At 38.5% G+C, this 23438-nt stretch overlaps 1 protein-coding gene across 1 annotated transcript in view; it reads left to right on the plus strand.

The window, feature by feature from the left end:
* Positions 1 to 23438, plus strand: part of Gpr158 (G protein-coupled receptor 158) — a 435003-nt gene that overhangs the window by 239898 nt on the left and 171667 nt on the right. The window contains exon 4 of the mRNA XM_058578605.1: positions 4356 to 4579. Within this exon, the coding sequence (XP_058434588.1) occupies positions 4356 to 4579 (224 nt within the window). The remainder of the gene's footprint in view (positions 1 to 4355; positions 4580 to 23438) is intronic.

Genomic DNA, 23438 nt, shown 5'->3' on the forward strand with positions numbered 1-23438 from the left:
GCTCTGCTCTGCCCCTACTCCAATTGGAGTGACGAGTGTACCACGCCGGCAGGCCACCGGGCCTGATCCGCCGGTCAGTTGCAGGTCTGCCTACCCTGCAGGCGCGGGCGGCGGCTCTGCTCTGCCCCCCCTCCAATTTGTGTGACTTGTCTACCACACCCTCGGACCCCTGGGCCTGTTCCGGGCGCGGGCGAAGGCTCTGCTCTGCTCCTACTCCAATTGGGGTGACGTGCCTACCACCCCGGCCGGCCGCTAGGCCTGTTCTACCGGTCGGTCGCAGGTCTGCCTACCTTGCGGGCATGGGCGGCGGCTCTGCTCTGCCCCTACTCCAAAGGAGGTGATGTGTCTGTCACACCGGCAGGCCACTGGGCCTGTCCCGCTGGTCGGTCGCATGTCTGCCCACCTTTCGGGCACGGGTGGCGGCTCTGCTCTGCCCCTACTCCAATTGGGTGTCGTGACTACCATGCTGGAAGGTCGCTGGGCCTGTTCCTGGCGCGGGCGGCGGCTCTGCTCTGCCCCTACTCCAATTGGGGTGACGTGTGTACCACGCCGGCAGGCCGCTGGGCCTGATCCGCCGGTCTGTCGCAGGTCTGCCTACCTTGCAGGCGCGGGCGGCGGCTCTGCCCTGCCCCTCCTCCTACACCCGCGGACCACTGGGCCTGATCTGCAGGTTGGTCGCAGGTCTGCCCACCCTGCGGGCACGGGTGGCGGTTCCGCTCCGCCCCCACTCCAATTGGGGTCACGTGACCACCACACCAGCGGGGCCTGATCGGGGCACGGGCGAAGGCTCTGCTCTGCCCCTACTCCAGTTGGGGTGACACGTGTACCACGCTGGCAGGCCGCTGGGCCTGACCCGCCAGTCTGTCGCAGGTCTGCTTACCTTGCAGGCGCGGGCGGCGGCTCTGCCCTGCCCCTCCTACCACGCCCATGTACCACTGGGTCGCAGGTCTGCCCACCTTGCGGGTGCGGGTGGCGGCTCTGCTCCTCCCCCTCTCCAATTGGGGTCACACGACCACCATGCCGGCGAGCCGCTGGGCCTGCTCCGGGCACAGGCGGCGGCCCGGCTCCTCCCTTCTGGCTCGAAGACAAAGCGAGAGAGACTTGGGTGTCTGTGACTCACCCTCCCTACCAGGAGACCAACTGTTTCTGTCGCCGCTGGTATTGATGAAGTTCTCTCATCTGCCGCTTTCTGATGACATCAGATCTCTGCCATGTTGGTATCCTATGCGAATGGCAGCACTTCGTTCCCTTTGCCGGGTGACCAAAGAAACGGGTGAGTCCTGACCGGCCCTGACAGGCCCCGTCTCAGTCCTGTTGCCTCTGCCCACGAAGGCTTGGTTGGTATTTACCTCCACAGTACTCAGCAGGACTCGGACCGAGAAGCAGTTTCCGCGGGCTCCTTAGCCCTGGGCCAGAGCAGTTCCAGGAGCCGGAACTCAGCTGCTCCGTGCTCGGTGTATGCTCCGATAAGAGCAGGCTCCAAGAAGCAGTCTCCGTGGGTTATCTAGCACTGAGCCTGGGTAATCTGTCTGCATGCCGCAGGCGAATGGCAGCCTGAAATTACCTGTTCTATGGCTGAATGAGCTGCGGTCAGTCGAAAACAGGGATGGTGACGTCAGCTCTCCAAGATGGTGGCTGCTGGTCTCCTCTGATCTGACCGGTGTGGAGAACCGAATTGGACTGCTTCCTTCCCCCGTCTCGAACCCAGAATTCTGCACTGAGTACGGTGCTTGCACGGCTGGCAGAAACTGCAGCACTGTATCCCTGCGTCGCTATCTCTTCGTTTCCCAGCGCGGGCCGCAGACTCTAGCCACGGGGCGATTTGCTGAATAAGCAGTGTTACCCTCCTTGCGACAAATCTCTTGCGTTTGAGTCCCTGCAGCTGATCTTCGTGCAATGGAAATCCTTCCTCCAGGTTTCGGAGCACCCCACTATTGCTGGAAATTCCTAACAAGATAGTCTTTAGCAGTCCTGACTCGTCATTCTCCCACACAGTGACGCAGCACATGGGGGCAATGCACTCCCCTCGCCGCCATCTTCTCCCAACCCCCTACTCTCCAGTTTTAAAAGAGATAAGTATTTGAGTTAATTTCTCCAATTGTACTCTTGATTATATTCAATCTTAATATCTCACATTCTTTCTTTGTAGTCTTCCCATATCTGCCCTCAACTTTGTCATGGTTTCTTTTGCTGACTACCATTGTATTCAAATTTCACTTGGTTAGGAAAAAAAAGCCAAACTCTATTTTTATACCATCTTTATTCCTAGTAACCACAAGCTTTTCTTATTTTTTTTCATTCAATTGAGCATTTATTGAAATAATAGTCTATCTTATTACTTTTATTTACTCTTTAAACCCTGAAGATTTAATTACAATCCCTACCAGTCTTTGGAATGTACCATCTTAAAGGTCAACAAAGGATAAGATCCTTAACTCTCTACTAGCCTTTTCCCACTCATCGTATTTGATTGCATTCCAACATTATCCAGTAAGTCTCAGTTTTCTGTGTTGACATTGTAAATACTTTTATTTCAAGTGTCGTCCTCTTCACATTCCCCAACCATTATCTCATCCACTCCTGGATCTTTCTGTAGGCTCTTTCTGTGTCACTGATCTGGTTCCTACAATGCAGTCTTGAATTATTTCTCACTTTTTAAATTATTTCTACTAGACTGTGAGTTGGACCTCAAATTTAATTTGTCTGAAATGAAATTTAGCATACTCATTCAGCCTTCCACACCTTACTTCTTTCTTCTACTTTCCTTGTTTTCTGAATAATAGCTTTCTTTAAGGTATTGCTGAATTCCCAATTCCTCTTTGTATCTACCTTGTCTAGAGAAGAGACTAAAAAGCCAGTCATTACAATTTACATAAATAACCTCACTTAATCTCAAAAGTAATTAATATTTCATCAATAAGTTAACTAAGATCCAAAGTGGCCCAGGTGAGTTGTTTAATGTCAGAGCTCTCTAAGGATGGGAACCATGTCTACTTGGCACTAAAATCCTAGACTTTTCACTGTGTAACAGAGTAGTGAGCCTTAAATAGTAATATATCCTGAATCATCAAAGAAATATTCAACTATACTTTTTAAACTGTATTTACTGATCAAAAACAGACAAATATATTTTAGAAAAATTTCTTTAACAAGAATTTAAAGAAATAGGCCAGGCATGGTAGCCTGTAATCCCAGTGACTTGGGAGTCTGAGGCAGAAGTATCACAAGTTCAAAGCCAGCCTTAGCAATTTAACCAGGTCCTAAGCAACTTAGTGAGATCTTGTCTCAAAATAAAATGTAAAAAGGGGTTGGATATGTGGTTAAGTGTTTAATCATTCTGGGTTCAATCTCTAATATCTGCCCCCCTCAAAAAGTAAAAAGTTTTAAAGAAATAAAAACTTTCTGTTAAACTTTGTTATCAAAACACTCTTAACCAGAAGAACATTTTCCTCAAATTCCTAAGTAAACAGAGTTGTATTGTATACTGGACTATGTACATATTCACTAACATCTTTTATGTTGAGTTCATAGTTGGAAATAGTTGAGTATTTTAGTATATGTTATTAGTTGGACATTTGTTGGTGCTAAAGTCAATTCAGTAATTAAAGATAACATTTAGGTAGTGGCCTTCAGAGTTAACTTACGTTTAGTAACTTACGAATAATCTAAAATTAAATGGAGGCTCAAAAGCTTCACTTAGTGCATAGCATGGAAATATCCTATGAAAGTGTGAAATAACATGATAATTTTTAAGTACGGATTGTACTCTGCCCAAAGGATGAACCATCATTAGGCAATTGCACACTGAACAACTGTTGTTTAAGTACAATTTTATCCAATTTAGACCTAATGAACTTGGTAGATTAGATCCCTGACAAATTAAGATGCAATCAAAACCTCATTTGGATTCTGTGCCATCTAGGTCAAAAAGTTTAAAAAGTGCTAAGTATATTTATTTGGCACATAAAATACATCAACTTTCTTGTCATTCTTCTAGTTAATTCTTTCATGAATATGTATAGAATATGATTTGTGCTTTAGGGAGTATCATCATGTGGTGAGTCGTAGATGATGATATAAGAGACTTAGTAGAGAGTTCTCTGCCCTCAAGGAGTTTTGTTCCCATTTTTGCTAATTTTTCTCAATCACTCTGAATGACTATTTTAAAATCAAAGGGATCAAAAGAATTTTGAGTTCAAAAGCAAAGTAAGTCTCTCTCCCAGCAGGAGAGTTGACAAAAGGTCTATAATAAATGGTAATGGGAATAAAGAGGCAAAGATGTGTTTTGACATTGTACTCTGTCTCACCTACCTCAGAGGTGCAAATAACACTATGGTTTTATTTGGAACTTTCAGGAAGGGGTCCAGATCATCATTTTTCAGGAATTACAAAAGATGTATCAGAAGAAACCCATGTCTGCTTACCCTGCAGAGAGGGATGCCCCTACTGTGCTGATGACAGCCCATGCTTTGTCCAGGAGGATAAGTATTTGCGACTTGCCATCATCTCCTTCCAAGCCCTGTGTATGCTGCTTGACTTCATCAGCATGATGGTGGTCTACCACTTTCGAAAAGCAAAGGTAAACCCAGGTACCCTGGTTATGATCTTCCTTCTTTGTACAAAGTTACTTCTCTTTTTTTGCGAATTGAATTTCCAATCTCAGTTACTTCTCTGCTAAGCAGAAAAATGTTTCTATAATAGGATTGAATTAGAGCATGAAAAGTATATTCTTTAGCTTCCAAAGAAAAATAATGTTTAATAACATGATACTTTAATATTTTGTTTTACTGACATCCCATCCTCCTGCTCCCAGCACCAACATTTAGCATGTGGCTCTAGTGCTTCATTGCATTGAAGCATTCTCCTTTACGTCTCTGTTTGTTCTTGACGGGAACTTGTTCTACTTATACTCAATGTATTGTTAGTTTTTTTCATATATAGAAGACTTGTTATTTTTTAAGTATTTCTTTTATTTCTCTTAGTCATTTTTTAAGATAGTAAAGGACTCAACAATTTTTGAACACATTATACTCTGAAAAATTTATTCATGACCTTGTATTTGGTTTATAGGATAATAGTGATCCTGGGAAGAACTTACTTTTTTTTTCTTATTCTTCAGTAACATTGTTTTATTTATTTGATACACAAACAATTTCATTTCTTTGTGTTTATTTTCAGAATATATAGTCTACGTTCAATAATTTCAATTCAAAACAAAACATTAAAATGATCATCATTTAACATGTTTTGAAATGATTTTTTACAATACACACTCACATATCTTAGTATTTTAGAAAGTATTTATACTTTGATTATATTAAGACAATCAAATTTGATAGAAGGTTATTGTTCAACTTTCTAATATTAGTTTTATTAATTCCTTGGAAAGCGTGAATCATACAAATAATTGCCAGTATAATTTTTAAGTACATATTCAAGTGACTTGCTTTGGTCCTGTTCTGAGATGTCAGAGTAGTGGAAGCATTGTATGCTTCTCAGTTAGGGGTGAATGAAATAATAAATATTATTTATTATTATATTAAATAAAATATTCAAGGTAGAGGTTTCTGGAGAGCTTTCCTCAATGGTCACCAACAGATTATATGTAGCCAGTATTGTAGAATTTGTGGTTCTGGTGATAATACAAAGTAATTGGAGCTATTAGGAAGAAAATTAAGCTTGAAGTTTCAGCCTTTTCTGAGCTCAAATGACTTTTTTATGTTGGCAAAGTTGTACATATTGGTTTAGATTATAGAGTTTATCAAAATTATAAAATGTTCCAGTTAGAAATTTTAAAAAGAAAACAACCTTCTAAGAATGGTATCTGTTACAAAGTCTCAAGTTAACTTTTTTTAAAAAAGGCTCTGTTAAGATTCTAGGAGAATGTATCCATTATGTTAATGTTATAGACTTCAATAGTTATTTTAAATAGACAGTTTCATTAACAGCAGCATGCAGCACAAATTAAAATCTAGTTTTGAGTCAGCAAGAAAGTGCAAATAGGCAAGTTGCTATTCATTTAACTAATATGTTTTTCTTTTGCAACAAACCTTATTAAATTGTATATATAATGAAAGAGTAGGCAAATGGAATTAGGAAATATATAAATACTCTATTCTAGATGAAATTGTTTTTTTAAAAAATGGTGGCAGAGCAGATATATTTAATGAACTGCTCTGAAATGTCTCTGACATAATGAATTCATTTACATAGTGTATAACACACAATTCTTTGTGAATATTAGTTGATTTTAATCATTAATGAATCAGTGATACAAGGTAGATAGAATTTTATATTGAATATTAGAAACCTATGGGGCTAGGGTTATGGCTCAAGTGGTAGTGCGCTCTCCTGGTGTGAGTGAGGCACTGGGTTCAATTCTCAGCACCACATAAAAATGAAATAAAGATATTGTGTCCACCAAAAACTGAAAAATAAATATTAAAAAAAGAAACCTGTAATAGAAAATTCTGGAAAAAAACAAGTCTTAATCTATGTTTATGTTAACATTGCCGAAGTTATTAATAATTTGAATATCCCTGAACCTTCATGTGAAATGGCAGGTTATTGACCAAACAGAGCTATTATTAGAATAGATATCCTTATAAACCATTTCAGTGAAATTTCTAGAATTTCTACAAATTTTCTACAAACTAGTAAGAATAGATAGACATTATAGTTTGAAGATGGTCACATTTTAAAGACACAGTTTCACAGAATGTAATATAGTAAGTTTAGTAACTTATTAGTAAGTTAATAAAATCAATGAACATAGATCTTGTACATTGAGAAAAGGAAATGTTTCATGCCATTTTCTCTTGTAATTTAATTTACTGAAAGCAATGGATTAATTGTAAAAACTATAGAACATTTCTAGTATAGAATTTGTAGATTTATAGCATGTAAACTTTGGTTTTGCCTTTTATAATTTTTATGTGTCTTTGCAATGTTACTTTGGTTAAAGCAGAAACCTGAGGACCCTTTTTGGAGTAGTATTGATATCTCCCTAGGCATTTTCCACTACATTCTCACTCACAAGTAAAAGAACAAACACTGCTTAATTTATTAACTCATCTATTTTGACAAAAGAACAAAGCTCTGGTTGTAATATATTAACATAGCAATTGTGTGTCAGTTTGTAGACTCTGCCACCACATCATTTAGATTGGAATCCTGTATCAGTCTCTTGCATTTGTGAGGCTTTGAGAAAATTGCTTAGCCTCTCTTTGCCTAGTTGTCATGCCTCTAATATTAGGATAACACACCATATAAAAAATTAACTAGAAATGGAATATAGACTTCAATGAAAGAGCCAAAACTAATAAACTTTTCTTCCAAGAAAACATAGGCATAAATCTTCAGAACCTTGAACTAGGTAGTGATTTTTAGATATGACATCAAAAGCACAATGACCAAAGAGTAAATAGATAAACTGAACTTCATGAAAATTGAAAACTTTGGGGATCAAAGGACACTATTAAGAAAGCAGAAAGGTAATCCATAGAATGGCAGAAAATATTTATAATAGTATCCAGAATATATAAAAAATGTTTATAACTAAATAATAAAAAGGCAAAACCAATTTAAAAATGGGCAAAGAATATGAATAGATATTGCTTCTAAGAAAATACAAGTAAGTGTACATATGAAAAGATGTTCAGCATTAGTCATTAATAATATGCAAATCAAGCCCATAATACCAGCTGGCATAGCACAAAATAAATTGTAAGGGTCCGGCGAACGTTGGAGGAAGAGACCACCAAGGGACCACGACTCATACAACAGCAAAAGGGGTTTATTGAGATTCCAGCATGTTGGGGCTCCATGCCCACTCGAGAAAGGAGAGCAGCCCAGAGCCCAGAGCAGGGGCTGAGCACTGCTTAAGTACACTTCTTGGGGAGGGCGGGGACTTTACATACCTCACAGTCTCCTTTAACAAATCATCATACACCGCGGGAAAATCAAACAACTCCTAAACATGACTAGTTCATTCATTGGCGGGAACAGGTCAGGCTGGAGTGATAGGTCATTCCTAAGGAGGGGGTTACATTCAAACTGATTGGTTTGGGCCTTGAATACCTACATGACAAGCTGCACAGGGTCTTGAATGCTTACGTGACAAGCTACACAGAGTCCTAGGCTATAAATCAACTAAATGGCCAGTAGAGCATTGTCTTAACTGCCTCAGGAATTTAACCCATGCTTTGCAGTTTAGAAGCAGGTTTACAATGCCTGGTCCTTTACATTTTAACTCAGGCTTTGCAGCTTAGAAACTTTACCCTTTCAAAACAATACAAAAATCCTGGTAACAAGTGTTGAGGATATGGAGAAACTAAAACTTTCATTCATTGCCATTGGAAATGTGAAATAGTACAGCCATTTGGAAAATAGTTTTGGCAGTCCCTCAAAAAGTTGTATTATGATATGACTCGGCAATTCCTCTTCTAGTAATATACAGAAGTATAGCAAAATTTTTTTTTAGGGGGGTGGTTTAAGGAATTGAATTCAGGTGTGTTCTACCATTAAGCTACATCTTCAGTGATATTTATGTAATAGTTCTTTTTTTAAATTAGAAATTGACAAGAGAGTTAATAACAATGACAATTTGGGGGTTAGAAATAAGATGTTTTAACTGACTTTTAAATGAAATTCTACTAGGCTAATTATGATGCCCTAATGCCTATTTTTATAAAATATAGATAGATAGATCACTTCTTAATTATGGTATAATATCTAAATTTTATCATTTTAACCATTTTTATTTATACACTTCAGTGGCATTAAATGCAACCATGTTGTACAACCACTGCCACTGCCCATATTCATCTTAAAAAAAAATGGTTTCTAATCCTCCCTTACAATATGTACTCCTTGATGTATTTAGTCAACAAGAAAAAATTTTTAAGAGTTTAAAATAGAGCTTAGATCTTCAGCTGCATTTCAGAGTTGCAGAAATTATTTAGCTCATTTGTAGGTTAACTTTCCTTTAAACTACTTTTTTAGTGATCAGGAATGTCTGCTTTCTGTGGTCACTGGGCATTTGAATTATAAATGGTAAACTTTAGAATTATACCTTTAAAAAATTAAAAGGCAAATTGGATAGATAAATTGTTTGAGACATGTAATAGTAAAGGATTATCATCCTTTATCTAAAAACAAACTAAAACAACAACAACAAAACTCCTCTTAGGAATCAATTATATATAAAAAAATACCCAATAAAATGTGTAAAATTATTAATGAGAAAATTATAAAAAAAGAAATATAAAAATTCTGTATTTCCATGCATAATTAAGAATTCCAAATTTAAGAAATGACATATATTTTTATAAAAATAATTTTCTATGTTTATAAAGTTCTTAGGAACTAGACTACCATCCATTGTTGATGGTTGTTTAAATTGGTAGAATGGTTGGATGAAATTTGGCATATGAGTAATAAAGTTTAAAAATTCATAGTAGTTTTACTAAAATACCAGATGTCTGCACTGAAGAAATTATATATATGCAGAAAATTTTACAAATATATACATATATGCATACATGTTCATTGTAGCACTATTGATAGTACAAACTGAGAACAATTGCATCTTCAAAACTGTGTTAGGTCATTCATATATTTAAATATATAGCTCATAAATGTGATCTTGTAAAATACTAAGTGATGGGTGAAATGGTTTTAAAGTAGTACTAAATCATCCGCTTCACTAAAACATTTCCACCACTTATTGAAATTTAACTTTCTACGTATTGTGTATGACACTTTCTAGTTTTTACCCTTCTCTTTTCTTATTCTTTTCCCTCCATCTCTTTCTGCCTATCTTCTGAGAGCCACAGCCAAGTCGGAATGGCCCCTGGCATTTTGCCAGAACTAATGGTTGAGAGGCGAGCCATTAAGATGATGATATTAAGTTAAGCTGTCTATAATTGCTGTGACTCGATGATGCTGGATTGAAACAGGCTGTGTATTCAATTGTATATTAGACCTTTACTGTCCGCCTTGGGCGCCCGCTACTTTGGAGTTCCCGTTGAGTTCTCTCGGGGTTCTGAGTGAATGCACGCAGCCCAGTGGAGGGAGTTCCAGTTGGTGTGTGGTGTTCCTGGGGGCTGCGTGGGTGGCGTTCGGGAGAGTTACCAGGGAGCGTGTGGAGTGTGCTGGTGGAGTTTGGAAATAAAGTTTGTTCCTGCTGGAGTGGCTCGTGATTTGTGCCCAGTCAGACTGTGGCACCTACCTTCCTTCATATCTTCCTCCCATTCATCATCTTCTGAGCATCTACTAAGTGCTTAGAAGAATTACCTATATTTGGAATACAAAAATGAACAGGATAAACAAGGGCTGGACCCTTAAGGAGTTTCTATTCCAATGTGGGGCTAGTGATGACAGGCAATAAAGAAGAATATATCAGGCTATGATCAAAATGAAATAGTATCATGTGATATTGAATGACTTTGAAGTTATGGAATTCTTATGGCCACCATTTAAGTTGGGTATTATCCTCATTTTACATTTGGATAAATCAAAGCAAATTATCTTAATAAACTGGTCAGTGTTACTTGGGGAAGTTATAATTGGCACTCAAATCTGTTTGACTTTACAACTTATATTATATCTTTTAGCTACTGTACTGTACTATGTTCTCATATGTTACAGTGCCATTTGATCTTAAATTTTAAAGCATATAGACCCAGCCAACCCTGCCCAATTACAGTAATGTAAACTGTAGATGGGCATGATTCCTTCTTTCTCTATATTCTGCCTCATCAAAACTTAAATGAGATGGACATCTGTCGCGACCCCTTGCCCGCAAGGAAGACGCAACTCAGGAATCTTCTTTCAGCAGTTTATTCAGGCCCTTGATATTTCTTCTTCTCTCTCTCGGATGCCCCTCCCAGCCTTAATAAAGCATCTCAAGCCCCAATGCGAAGCTGCCACGTGGAGCTTTCTCATAGGGTGGTGAAAAACCATGCGCCAACTCTCCCAAATAAGGAGTTGTTTGTCACAGACCACAGCGGAGCCAGCGCCATCTTGTAATGGCGACCATAGTCTGCAGAAACGGCAGAAGCGGCTCACCACAGTTCCCCCTTTCTGTTTTCTTAAAACAATACAGGCGAGAGTAGAGGTCCTATCCCACTGTGCAGAAGTGGCTGCATAGTATGGCTCAGTCCTAAGGAGGGCCCTTCCCCAGATCTGAGGCCATATCAGCCAACGCCTTTTTTCGTGGGGCGGGGCGTGGACGCGTCTAACCCGCATGCAATAGGACATGCTCTCCTTGAGGTCCACGTCAAGGATCACTCAAGTGCAGTGCCTTGCCTCGCATCCTGTATCGTGACGATGGTGGATGAAGGGGGATAGCTGAGGCTGAACTGTGGCTGTTTATAACGACAAACAAGTTGACAGCACCCTGAAAGAAAGGCACGGACTTTAAGGCGATAGAAAAGCACTAGTGTGGAAACCCATCTGCGTGCAATGGCAGTAAGACCGGCAGAGTGCAAGGGCTTTCCAACACTAAGAGAATAACAAGGAAAGTCATGTCGATCCCAGTGCAATGTTATAATAACTTGGGGTGTAACGACCATGTCAAAGGTTTACTGTTTAAGATGCGCAAGCCAGACTTGAGGTGAGTTGCCATTTTCTAAAGCTGCAAGAGCTTGTATGATCATAGCCTTATCGTGAGCACTGCGGGCCTTAAGGCGACAGAGAAACCACAAACAGAGGAACATACCGAAGCAACACATTGCACCAAAAATGCCTACCCCCACCCATTCCTTGAACAAGGAAAAAGCAGAAGATATCCAATCGGTGAATTGACCCAAAGTCACGGGATCGACACGGGTACTGTTCAAGACAGCTATCTGGGTTAGTTGAGACTGGATCATGTCTTCCGCTGCCATGGACCAATTTCCGGCCAAATATTCGCCAATGATGCGGGAGGCATTCCTGGAATCATTAAATCTGACAGAGGTTATGCATAAATGTGCACGTTGGTCAACACAACCCAAAAGCACCAAGTCAGCCAATTCTTCTACCTGAGCTTGGAGTAAATCTATTCTTTGGTTGGCAGCTAAAATCCCTGACAAAATATGTTGATTAATTGTATTTTGGGATTCAAGTATGGTGGAAGTTTGTTGAACAACTTGATTAATGGTGGCAGCAGTTTGTACTTGACTGGCCATGGCCACTCCGGCCGTAACCACTGCAGCAGCAGACACTGCCACAGCTGTCACTATAGCTTCCGTAATTCCAAAATCTCTACGGGCTCTAATCAGTTCAACAATAGGAAAAGACTCTGGATCTGCAGTAACCGGGATCGGGACAAAGGTTGGAATTTTCATAACCATTGCCATAGTCCAGGAGCCATTCCAACACTCAGACAAATAACAGGTAATATTAGAACAATTAAGCATCCCCTGTGATGTATCATTAGCCAAAAGAAACAGGAACGGAGATTGGAGACAGACTGCTGCGGAGGGTAATGTAGCATTAGATAATTGTGAATTATTTGCAGAAATTTTAAGCCTCCTACCTCGCTCCGAGTCTTGGGTACTGCCAGAAACATTAAACAGCCAACTTTGGACTCCTAATATTTCCCTGGGGAAACACAAGCGCGGACTAGACTAGCCCAATCTGAGGGAGTCATGCAAAATCTAGTAAGTCCCTCCACCTGAGTGAGAGTGAAAGCGGTATCTATCCCATAAGTGCGCACAGACTCCGCCAGGGTCTTCACAATTTTAAAATCTAAGGGTTCATGGAATCTTCCCCTATTGTCATCCTGAAAAACTGGATAAGCAAGACCCATCTCAGCGTTAACAGCCCTCCATGTTTGGGCATGGAAAGCTCTCCCCGAAACACCCCCACCATACGGCGGTGGATCCGGGGGATCGCTTTTCTTGAGCCCCTGTTTATTTCTGTTCCCTTCTCCTATAGCTAAACTCTCTAGCTGACGAGACAGCCTCCCGAGCTCTTCCTCCTCATCCTCCTCTTCCTCTGACCCACTTTCACATGGGGGTGTGCACAGCGTACTGAGATCTGGATACAATCGTCTCCTCCCCTGTTTCACGCTCCGCACACTCCCATCCTTCTGAGATACCTCACTTCTTGCCGGAGACAATCGTCTCCTCCCCTGTTTCACGCTCCGCACACTCCCATCCTCCTGAGGCACCTCACTTCCTGCCGTCTCCGATTTCTCCTCATGTAATTGCTCTAGAACTTCCTGTCCTTTAGTAAGTGCTTCCTGACATCTGCCATCTGTAAGGCAACTACGGACCATTTTCCAAAGGGGTATCACCCCACCCTCTAATATGCCCTGCTCAGAAGCAAAGTCAAGATCTTTGCCTAATTTATCCCAACTAGGTACAGTAAGGCTGCCCGAAAATGCAAACCACGGTGCAGCGATATCTATCTTCTGTAAAAATCTCTGTAAAGTACTATGTTTCACTTTCAGGCCCTTGGAACGTAACAGGCCATCTAGGGCCAGGAGAAGCGGACTTGAAGATGCGGCACCCATGACACAACAACAAAAGAAGCACAAAAAACAAAGGCGAAATGACACAACAAAAGAAACACAGAAAACAAAAGCGAAAGTACACAGTGCAGCTGCAATAAAATGTAATGCTCTCTCTTTCTTTACAGAGGAGCTGCCCCGCTTTGGTCGCGGATCCCACTTACCTGGGACTAACCCCGCTTTGATCGCAGATCCCACTTATTGGGACTAACCCCGCTTTGGTCACGGATCCCACTTACCTGGGACTAACCGGTGCACCACCCCTGACTGCTGAAAGTTCTGGTTCCCGGGTTTCGGCACCACTTGTCGCGACCCCTTGCCCGCAAGGAGGACGCAACTCAGGAATCTTCTTTCAGCAGTTTATTCAGGCCCTTGATATTTCTTCTTCTCTCTCTCGGATGCCCCTCCCAGCCTTAATAAAGCATCTCAAGCCCCAATGCGAAGCTGCCACGTGGAGCTTTCTCATAGGGTGGTGAAAAACCATGCGCCAACTCTCCCAAATAAGGAGTTGTTTGTCACAGACCACAGCGGAGCCAGCGCCATCTTGTAATGGCGACCATAGTCTGCAGAAACGGCAGAAGCGGCTCACCACAGACATCATTATCCTAGATACATGTATGATTGCACAATTGGTGCATATCTATACTGAGTATGACCAGAGAATTGAAATGTTGCACTCCGTTTGTGTATGATGAATAAAAATGCATTCTGCTGTCATATACAACTAAGTTGAAAAAATAAAAATTATATATTAATAACTAAAAAACCCTTAAATGTCCTAATTCATTCATAATATACCCACTAATAAAATAAATAAATTAAGTTCTTCCACACTCCCAGCTTATGACTTTATAAGTTCATTGGCTCTGCTTATTTCTGTTCTGCACATTTTTTAATTTAATGGCATTCTTAATCCCTTAACCCAAGGAACAAATTATATAATAATTTTTTTTTTTGTGTGTGTGTGTGTGTAAGTATCTGAATGTCAGAGTGGTGATAAGGGTAAATAAGATAAGAAGAAGAATAGAAAAAATACAAGAAGGAACCTCTTTCTTTGTGTGCTGCCTAAGAAACATCATTTAAATAACCTTCTACTCCATCTGGTGGCAGCAATGCTAATTATGAATTATGAAGAGCATCTAAAGTGATTGTAACATATTTGTATATGCCTTCAGAGATATAAAATACTTAATTATTACCAGACCTCAATTACCAGGTTCTCTTGAGGCACTTGCATTTACTTATGTTTATTTATAAAGCCAGTTATTTATTAAGTAGGTTAAAAATAGCATTTAAAAATTAATGTACTAGTTATAGTAATTTGCCTGCTATTTTAAAAATATTATGAGAGAGAAATAATTGGTGTTTTTTTACAAATTCCCAGCATGTTAATTTTTTAAGTCCATCAAATATTATGTAAGCAAAGGACTTTGCACAATTACCAGTTAATGTGTTCATTAAACATTTGTTCATTATTATTTAGCAGATTTTCAAAAAAGATACTGGTGTATATATATATATATATATATATATATATATATATATCTTACCACTTATGTATATAGTGGTAAGTGCTGTGAGGAAAATAATGAAAGTAGAGAAAGCACAGTAGAACTGGAGAGAACAATAGAGCAAGAGGAAATTTATTCAGGTGTGGTTGTTTCCAAGGACTTCTTTGAGTGACAAAATTTAATCTGAGCTCTCAAGGATAACCAGGTTGGGGAGAGAGAATAATAGTGGTGGGAGACTAGTGTTCCAGAAAGGGAGAGCCACATCTCTGATGGTGCCAAAATGTGAAGAAGCTTGGAGAATTCCAGAGGCCATCATGGATAGAGGACATGAAGAGTGGGGATTGGCTAGGAGTGAGTTTGGAGAGATAGTTTGGAGAGGTCTTGGTGAGGCAGTGGCAGCAATATGAATAGGGAAGAGTGGCTAAATTTGAGGTAGACTTGAAGATAGAACTCACAAAACTTGGTGATGAATTTGATGTAGGAGGTAAGGAAGAAAAGAAAAATCAAGTTTGATTCCCCAAGGTTTATAGTGTGGGGAACTTGGTGAAGAATAGTATTATTTAGTAAAATTAGGAAGACAGAAAACAGGGAAGAGAGTTGTTTGAAGAATGGGAGAAGGAAAAATCAGAAGTTCCATTTTAGGCATTTTAAGTTTAGCTAAGCTTGACAAACTTCACAAATGGAAATACCAGATTCTAAGTGATATTGAAATTTCACATAAACAATGAATAAAGTTTTAGTATAAATGTGTGCCAAATATTACACGGGGCACTGACACTCAAGCATTATTTATTGTTTATCTGAAATTTACATTTACCTGAGCCTCCTGTAGTTTATCTGTGAACCCTGAGGGTTAACCTGCCTATGAGAAATCAAAGTGGAATGCCAGTTAGATACACAAGCCAGTGCCCAGTGGAGGAGGGGATAGAACTACAAATTACAAGTCAGAATACTTTAAATACAGGAATTTAAGCTGTAATAGGGAATGAGATTATCCACAGAGGAAATATAGAAAAGAGAAAACTAGAAGAAACACATAAGAGTGAACTCTTCAATGTTCTAAAGTAAAGTAGAATGTAAGAACCCTTTGAATTTTTATTTGAGAAGTAGCCAAAGAGATGACAGGGAAGCCGGATTATTTTCTTATTACAAAATTTAGGAGAGGAGAGTGTTTAAAAGCAGAGAACAGTCAACTGTGCTGGTTACTACTGAGTGATAGAATAGAATGAAGGTGGAAAAGATGCAGTGGATTTGGCAACATAGAGGTTATTGTTAACCTTAGCCATGCATTTTTATATAATGGTTGAGAAAGTAGAAAAACCACGTGCCCAAATCTTTCCTATTTGGGAAGAAGCAGAGAAATAGCATGTTGACTAGACAGTGATAGTAGTTAAAAACAAAAAATTCTGAGCTTTACCAGATGGAATTTTTGGATAAAAAGGACATTTTAAGTAATCTTTGGAATAGATAGAAAAAATAAGGGCCAGTGAGATGGAGGAATGGAAAGTATGAGCCAACCCTACTGAGACAAGGAAGGAGAAAGAGATCCAAAACAGAGGAAGTTGTTAACATAACAGATGAAGCAGAGCAATCAAGAAGAACGAGGCCTAAAATAGTGCATTGCTGTGGCCATACCACACTGTTTTAATTATTATGTTGTTACTGGGACTAAAGTATTTGGTAGCTCATAGTCTTGATGTTCAAAAATATCTTGTATATTTTTAGTCTTTTCCATATAATATTTGGAAAAAAAAACAGGTTAAATTTAGAATTCTATTAGATTGAGATTTTTATTTGGATCACATTTAATAGTGCAGAAGCAATTGCCTATTCATATGGAAAAATTAGGCCATGCCCTTATACACAATTTACAGTAAATTCCAAATGGCATTGCATCTATTAGTTTGATTATGGAGTTATTGAAAACTTTTGTCTGAGCCATTTCTGAGCACTAATAGGAGCAGAAGTCTGATTTCAGTGAATTTGGAGGCAGATTGGAGATAGAAAGGTTAAGAATGTAAATATATGCTTTTTCTCTATCTGCTAGGGTAAGCAGCTAGAGGGCATGATCTAATGGCCAAACAACAGAGTGAGGGTTCACGGAGTTTTGTTTATCTTTAAAGATAGAAAATAATAATAATAAATTGTTAGGTAAGGAGAAGAGCAGGTTGAAAAATATAAGGGAAACATGGAATAATAAACAGCAAGGATCCATGAACAGCAGAAGGGAATATTATTCTGAGTACAGGTGGAGCTATTTATTTTGGACAGAAGATCTGTACTTCATTTGTGATTATAGAAGCAATGATGCTGATTGGGCAGATACTCATAATTTTGTGTTGAAACAACAAAGTAAAAGAAATTTTAGCTTAAATTGTTTGACTGGAATTTGGCACAAGGTAATTTACTGAGTGTTCTTGGTTAAAGTGTGATAGAGACTTGAGAAAACTATTGAAATTTTGGTATAGCCACTGTGGGAAGGAAAGGGGAAGTCCAAGTGCACATAAAGGGATTGCTGAGGACCCAGGGCAAGTTGGAAAGCACAGAGGAAAGGAAGGAAAGTAAGTTCTGTTACGAGGAAGGAAAGACAGAAAGTTGAAAGATAGAAAGTATTAATATAGGTAATTATATTAACTAAATGGTTATCCTCTAAGGAATTGCAAATATTTTGCAAGTGGCATTTTGCTTTATGCCCCTATTTTTTTCTTAAAGCAGATTTGAAAATGTTCACTCTCCAAGTTTGCTCAGTACATTTCCAGCATTAAAATGTGTGACCATTAATTAATTTTAGAGGAATCCCTAGGAGGAAAATAAATAACAGTAATTATCATCTTCAGTTACAAATGAAAAAATTGATGCCTAACAATACTCCTGAGGTCAGTCTGTTTACCAGTGTACTCATAATTAAATAAAAAATATCCTGCAAATTCAATGAAAATAGCATATTTTATAATTCTTCAGTACAAGTATTATAACTGCATGGCATCTTGAGCCAATGCTGTCATAGGAGCTTAGAGTATAGCTGTACTTAGGTTCATCCTCATTAAAAGTAAAGCCAGGGCTTTATTTCTTAAGTCATATTTTCCAATATAGCAGAGATAAGCAAATTGTGTATTGCTGTCTATATTGAAAAGTCATGAAAAGAAAAAGAATGTTTCATGACATGTGAAAATGATATGAAATTCAAATGCCAGTGTTCCTAAAGTTTAATTGCAATACAACCACACTTGCTTTTTCTCTGTGTTTTTCTGCATGTTTTCTCTGTCTCTGAGTTCATATTCAAATGATAGAGTTGAATAGTTACAATTCAGACAGCATCCTGGAAAGCCTAAAATATTCACTATCTGGCCCTTAACAAAAATGTGTCATCTCTCTGAAAATACTATAAGTTGCCTAGTTCAATTTCCATCTTATTTATTTATTTTTATGTGTGCTGAGGATTGAACCCATTGCCTCACACATGCAAGGCAAGCGCTCTACCATTGAGCTGTTGGTCTCAGTACCTTGCTTCTTGGTGCTAAGCATTCACTGGTGATATACAGTGCATTTTGTCCATGTGCATTCTGAAGACTCTTACTAATTTCTTGTATCAGTGTTTCTCAAACACTGGTCATAAGCCATCCTTTGAAGGGTTGAAGAGGTCATTCATACTGTTTCCCAAGATTGTCTGGGATCTTTAGTGTTTTTTGTCTTCTAGCTTTCACTCTTCAACCAGTTAAAATCACAGGGCTCTAAGGCTTCCTTTCCATTGGAGATTTTTAGTGATATCTGTCATGAATCTAGGGATCTATCTTACCCTTCCCTTCCAAGTCCATAAAAGGCATGTTCTATATACTTATAATTACATAATCTGATTTCCTGAGTGCAAACGTTGTGCCTCTTCTTGATGGGTTTTCTACTCTGCAATATTTAAGAGAGAGATTTCTCTGGGGTTTCACCTCAATTGTAGATCTGAGCTCTTCCTCCAGATTACCCCTTGGGTATCTCTTCATCATAGATCAGAGAAAATAAATGGACTGAACACTGACTGAGCACATGAACCTGAGCCACCATCTTCAGACTGAATTGAACTCTGGTTTACTCTGAGAAAAAATAGTATTGACCATGCCTTCAGCTGGGTTCCTTTATAGTAGCCAAATAGCCAATAAAAGAGAAAACAAGTTTCTCAAACAATAGCTCCATTAATTGATTGCTAATTGACCTTTGTAGAAGCTGAACATGGGTTTCCATTTTCCCTTTTAATTATCCATATTAGGATAACTGTTTCATTTGGAAGAAGACCAAGCTCACATGAAAAAATTTGAGTTCAAGAGAAGAGCATTCTCACTGACTTTTTAATCTTACTTTGCAAAGTCTCTGAAGCTTTAATTATCTTTGTAATGCTAATTAGCAAAGTGACTATTTTTCATTTACAAACATCCTGGAAAAGTACAGAATTTTTGAGAAATTAAAATTTCTTTAAAGTGTATTTACCCATTCTCATGATCTTCCACTTTTTTAATCATTTCACCTTAAACATTTCTAAATTTAATTATAATAATATTTTTGATACTGCTGAGAGATTTTAAACATCATATATTATTTTCTACTCCAGAATATAATATTCAGATATGGTTATTTTGACATTATAGTAATTCAGTAAAATTTTAGCTCTAGCACAATATTAGGGTTCTCTAGAGGAACAGAATCAACAGGAAGTATAATTATAAAAAGGGGACTTATTAGGTTGACTTTTGAAACCAGAACCTGGATAGTCCACAATGACCATGTGCAGGCTGGAGAGCTGAGAGAACCAGTAGCTGCACAGTCTAAGAGACTAAAGCTCCAGAAAAAGAGGGATCAACGGTGCTACCCTAGTCTGAGACCTAAGCCTTCTGGAGAATCACTGTTAAAGTCTGCTTTGGAAGAGTGAAGAAGCAAGAATCCAACAATGATTACAGCAGCAATCAACAACCCTCAAGAGAATTGAGCTTCCATCTGCCACTGCTTCTTTGTTATTCCTACTTTTATTCCATCCAAGTCATCATCCTATTGGTTGGTGATGCCCATGGTTAGGGAGGATCTCCATTTCAGTTGGCCATTCCACATGCCAGTCATTCCTGGACACACCCTCACTGACACATCCATAACTCTCTTAATCCTTGGCATCTCTTAATCCAAATGTTGACAATTTAAATTAACCATTGTAAGGACCACATTTAAAATAGATTAGAGAATTCATATTCTCATTTCTAAACTATTCAGCCATTTTCCTTATGAAAAGTAAGAAGAATAGGAAGCAAGATGATTAGTAATAGCAAAATCTTAAAACCAATTTAAAAAGCCATAATCCTTATTGTTTTATGGCAGTAGAAATTTAATTCATAATTACTATGAAGGCTATGATTATCCATATTTACTATTTGTTTACCTTTTTTGTTTGAGCTTCAGGACTCTTTTTTAGACTTCTATAGAATTTTCTCTTCCTACTCAGTGCTCTCCTTAACTGAGCATATACAAATACTTCACTAAGGCCATGGTTCTGTTGCTGTACCCTGGCTATCTGCTTCTATTTAAAAGTATCTCTTTATGTGATTCAGTTAGTGATCAGAATGGTATGTGCTGGCAATGCCAAGATAAACAGTTTTTCTATTATGGGATCTTGTGATTTGAAATTTTCCCCTTCTGCTTTTGAATTCTTTCCATGGTCCTCACCCTTCTGACTGATAGAGACTACTTGGCCTATTTAGACCCTATTATTAGACACTCACTGCTGGTAGGTGACAATTATTCCTCATATTCTTGTGTTGGGTAGGTCTCAGTTAAATCTAATAGACAATCAATTCCAGCTGCAGCTTTTTAAAATTAAGATGAGTAGAACCCTTCTCAAAATGAGTTTCTTAAAATACAATATCCATGCTTGTGTAATTTTTAAATTATCACAGTTATTTGTGAAATACCTCCAGGATTGGGAACCATTAATCTATAATCTTGAAAACGATCTTTTATGTCCTCTTCTATGGCTGGATGTAAACCCCCCAAATCTGTATTTCTTATCTAGGGTAACAGAAATGAGACTTTTATTTGTTGATCTTGTGCTTGTCACAGTCATATAAACACTAAAACTTGTGGCTATCATAGTTAATGAATATTTTTGGCTTTTCCTGGTCAGGGAGAAGTAAAATCAAGGAAAGTTATGTTCCTTGAAGATTGTGAATTTCAGGGACAATGGAGCATGAACGGAGAGAGAAGGGGCACCATTCAGTTCAGAACTCCCTTGGTGAAATTAAATTTGTGAGCTGTTTATTTCAGACTATAAAAATAGCTATAAAGGAAATTTATTTTAAAATATCTATGAATTTAGAGAAGGCAGGAATGTGAAATCTGTTTCTAAAAGAAATCAAATGTGGAAGAAAGTCCTTTATTGAACCGCTCTGGATGTTAGCAGTATGAAGTGACTAAGAGAAACAGTTAACTCTGCACAAACCAGAAAGGACTTTTGTGGACTTTTTATTTTTTATTTTACACAAATAAGCAAACAGAGGAATATTTGACTAAAAGTAAATGAGCAGTAATGGACAGTAACAAATTAACCAGTAATGCAGAAGGCAAACACTAATGGTTGACCAGTGAGAGAAATACAGGAAATAACAAAAAGACATGACATAACAAAAGCAGAGAGCAGATGAGAATCACATCTAAATGATAGAGGTTGCTCAAGTTCAATTGAACCCAATGCCCTTTCTTCTGTTTTCTCTGCCTGGGCAACCACAGACACCTCTGTGTTCCAGACCCATGTCCTCAACTGCCTAATTGATATCTTTGTTTGTATATCAGTACATCAGTATGTTTAAAACCAGTGTGTGAATCTTTGTAAAATTTACTCTGCTTTCACTCTTTTGTGAGTCAGGGATCACCTTACCATATATCTGGGAGTCAGAACCACAGTATCATTTTTGACCCTACTCTTTCTTCATTCTCTACAACCAATCAAACACAAAGTCCTGTCAATTTTGTACTTTCAAATTGATCCACTTCTCTCTCTCTCTCCTCTGCCATCACTGTAGTCCAAGAGCTCTTTCCTAAATTGTTATAGTATCTTCCTGTATTCATCCACATCTCCTTTACCACACCTGGATCTTTTTTTTAAGAGAGAGAGAGAGAAAATTTTTAATATTTATTTTTCAGTTTTCGGTGGACACAACGTCTTTTTTTTTTTTTATGTGGTGCTAAGGATCTAACCCAGCACCCCACGCATGCCAGGTGAGTGCATTACCGCTTGAGCCACATTCCCAGGCCACACCTGGATCTTTTATAAAATCTGTTTTCATCATTTAATACCAGTTCCTTTTCTCCAAAACCCTATGATGATTTTTCACTGCTGTATCCAGAACCACATTTAGAAGAAAAAACCAACATGATTGGCAATGGTTATCATTACAACTTCAACTCTAACTTCCTTCCCCTTTCTTCTTTTTACTCCAGCTATGCCCTTCTTTTACTTGTAAGATATCCTGGGATTGGATATCTGCTAGTTCTTTATTTGGAATGTTGTTGCTTTTCTTATTTCCATTCCACCTAATCGTCTCCTCCTTTTACTCCTTTACATATTCCAAATCTCAGTTTATCTACCAGCATCAATAAAGCCTGTCCTAATCCCTCAGTGCTGGTCAGGTTTCTTCTCTATGTCCCATTGCAGTTTTGGAGAGTTTTCCTGTAGAGCAAGGTTTCTTAAACATCTGCACCATTCACAGTGGACTAGAGCTGTCCTCTGAAGAGCTTTGTTCTGGAGAGAAATAAGTAGTATTCCAGGCTTCAACCACTTAGAATCTATCCACTAGATGCATTGTCAAATATCTCTTGATGGGAACAAATTACTCTCAGTGGTTGAGAACCACAGATTTAGAGAAACTTCCTCTATCTCAGTCTATGATGTATGTCTTTCCCCCCAAACTGAATGCTCTGTGAGTACAAAAACTGTGTGTGTGTGTGTGTGTGTGTGTGTGTGTATGTGTGTGTGGTGTGTGTGTGTGTTTAAAAGAATTGAAAAAAGTCCACTGATGGGGAATGATGTCATCACTTGATTCCAATTTCCTAAGTTGATTCTTTCTTTTATGTCCAGAAGGAAATTTCTTCTATAAGAAATTGAATTATTGAATTTTACACTAGCATACTTTTTAAAAAAATTTAATTAAATTAATTAATTTTGTTTGTTCTTTTTAGATAAACATGACAATAGAGTGTATTTTGACATATTATACATTCAAGGAGCATAACTCATTCTAATTATGATCCCATTCTTGCAGTTGTACATGATATGGAGTTACACTGCTCGTGTATTCATATATGAATATAGGAAAGTTATATCTGATTCATTCTACTGTCTCTCCTATTCCCATCCCCCCTCCCTTCCCTTAATACCTCTGTCTAATCCAATGAACTTCTAT

The sequence above is a fragment of the Marmota monax genome, unplaced genomic scaffold (assembly GCF_021218885.2).
Source record: "Marmota monax isolate L192 unplaced genomic scaffold, Marmota_monax_Labrador192_F-V1.1 WCK01_AAM20220418_F8-fsc00072, whole genome shotgun sequence".
Classification (NCBI taxonomy): Eukaryota; Metazoa; Chordata; class Mammalia; order Rodentia; family Sciuridae; genus Marmota; species Marmota monax.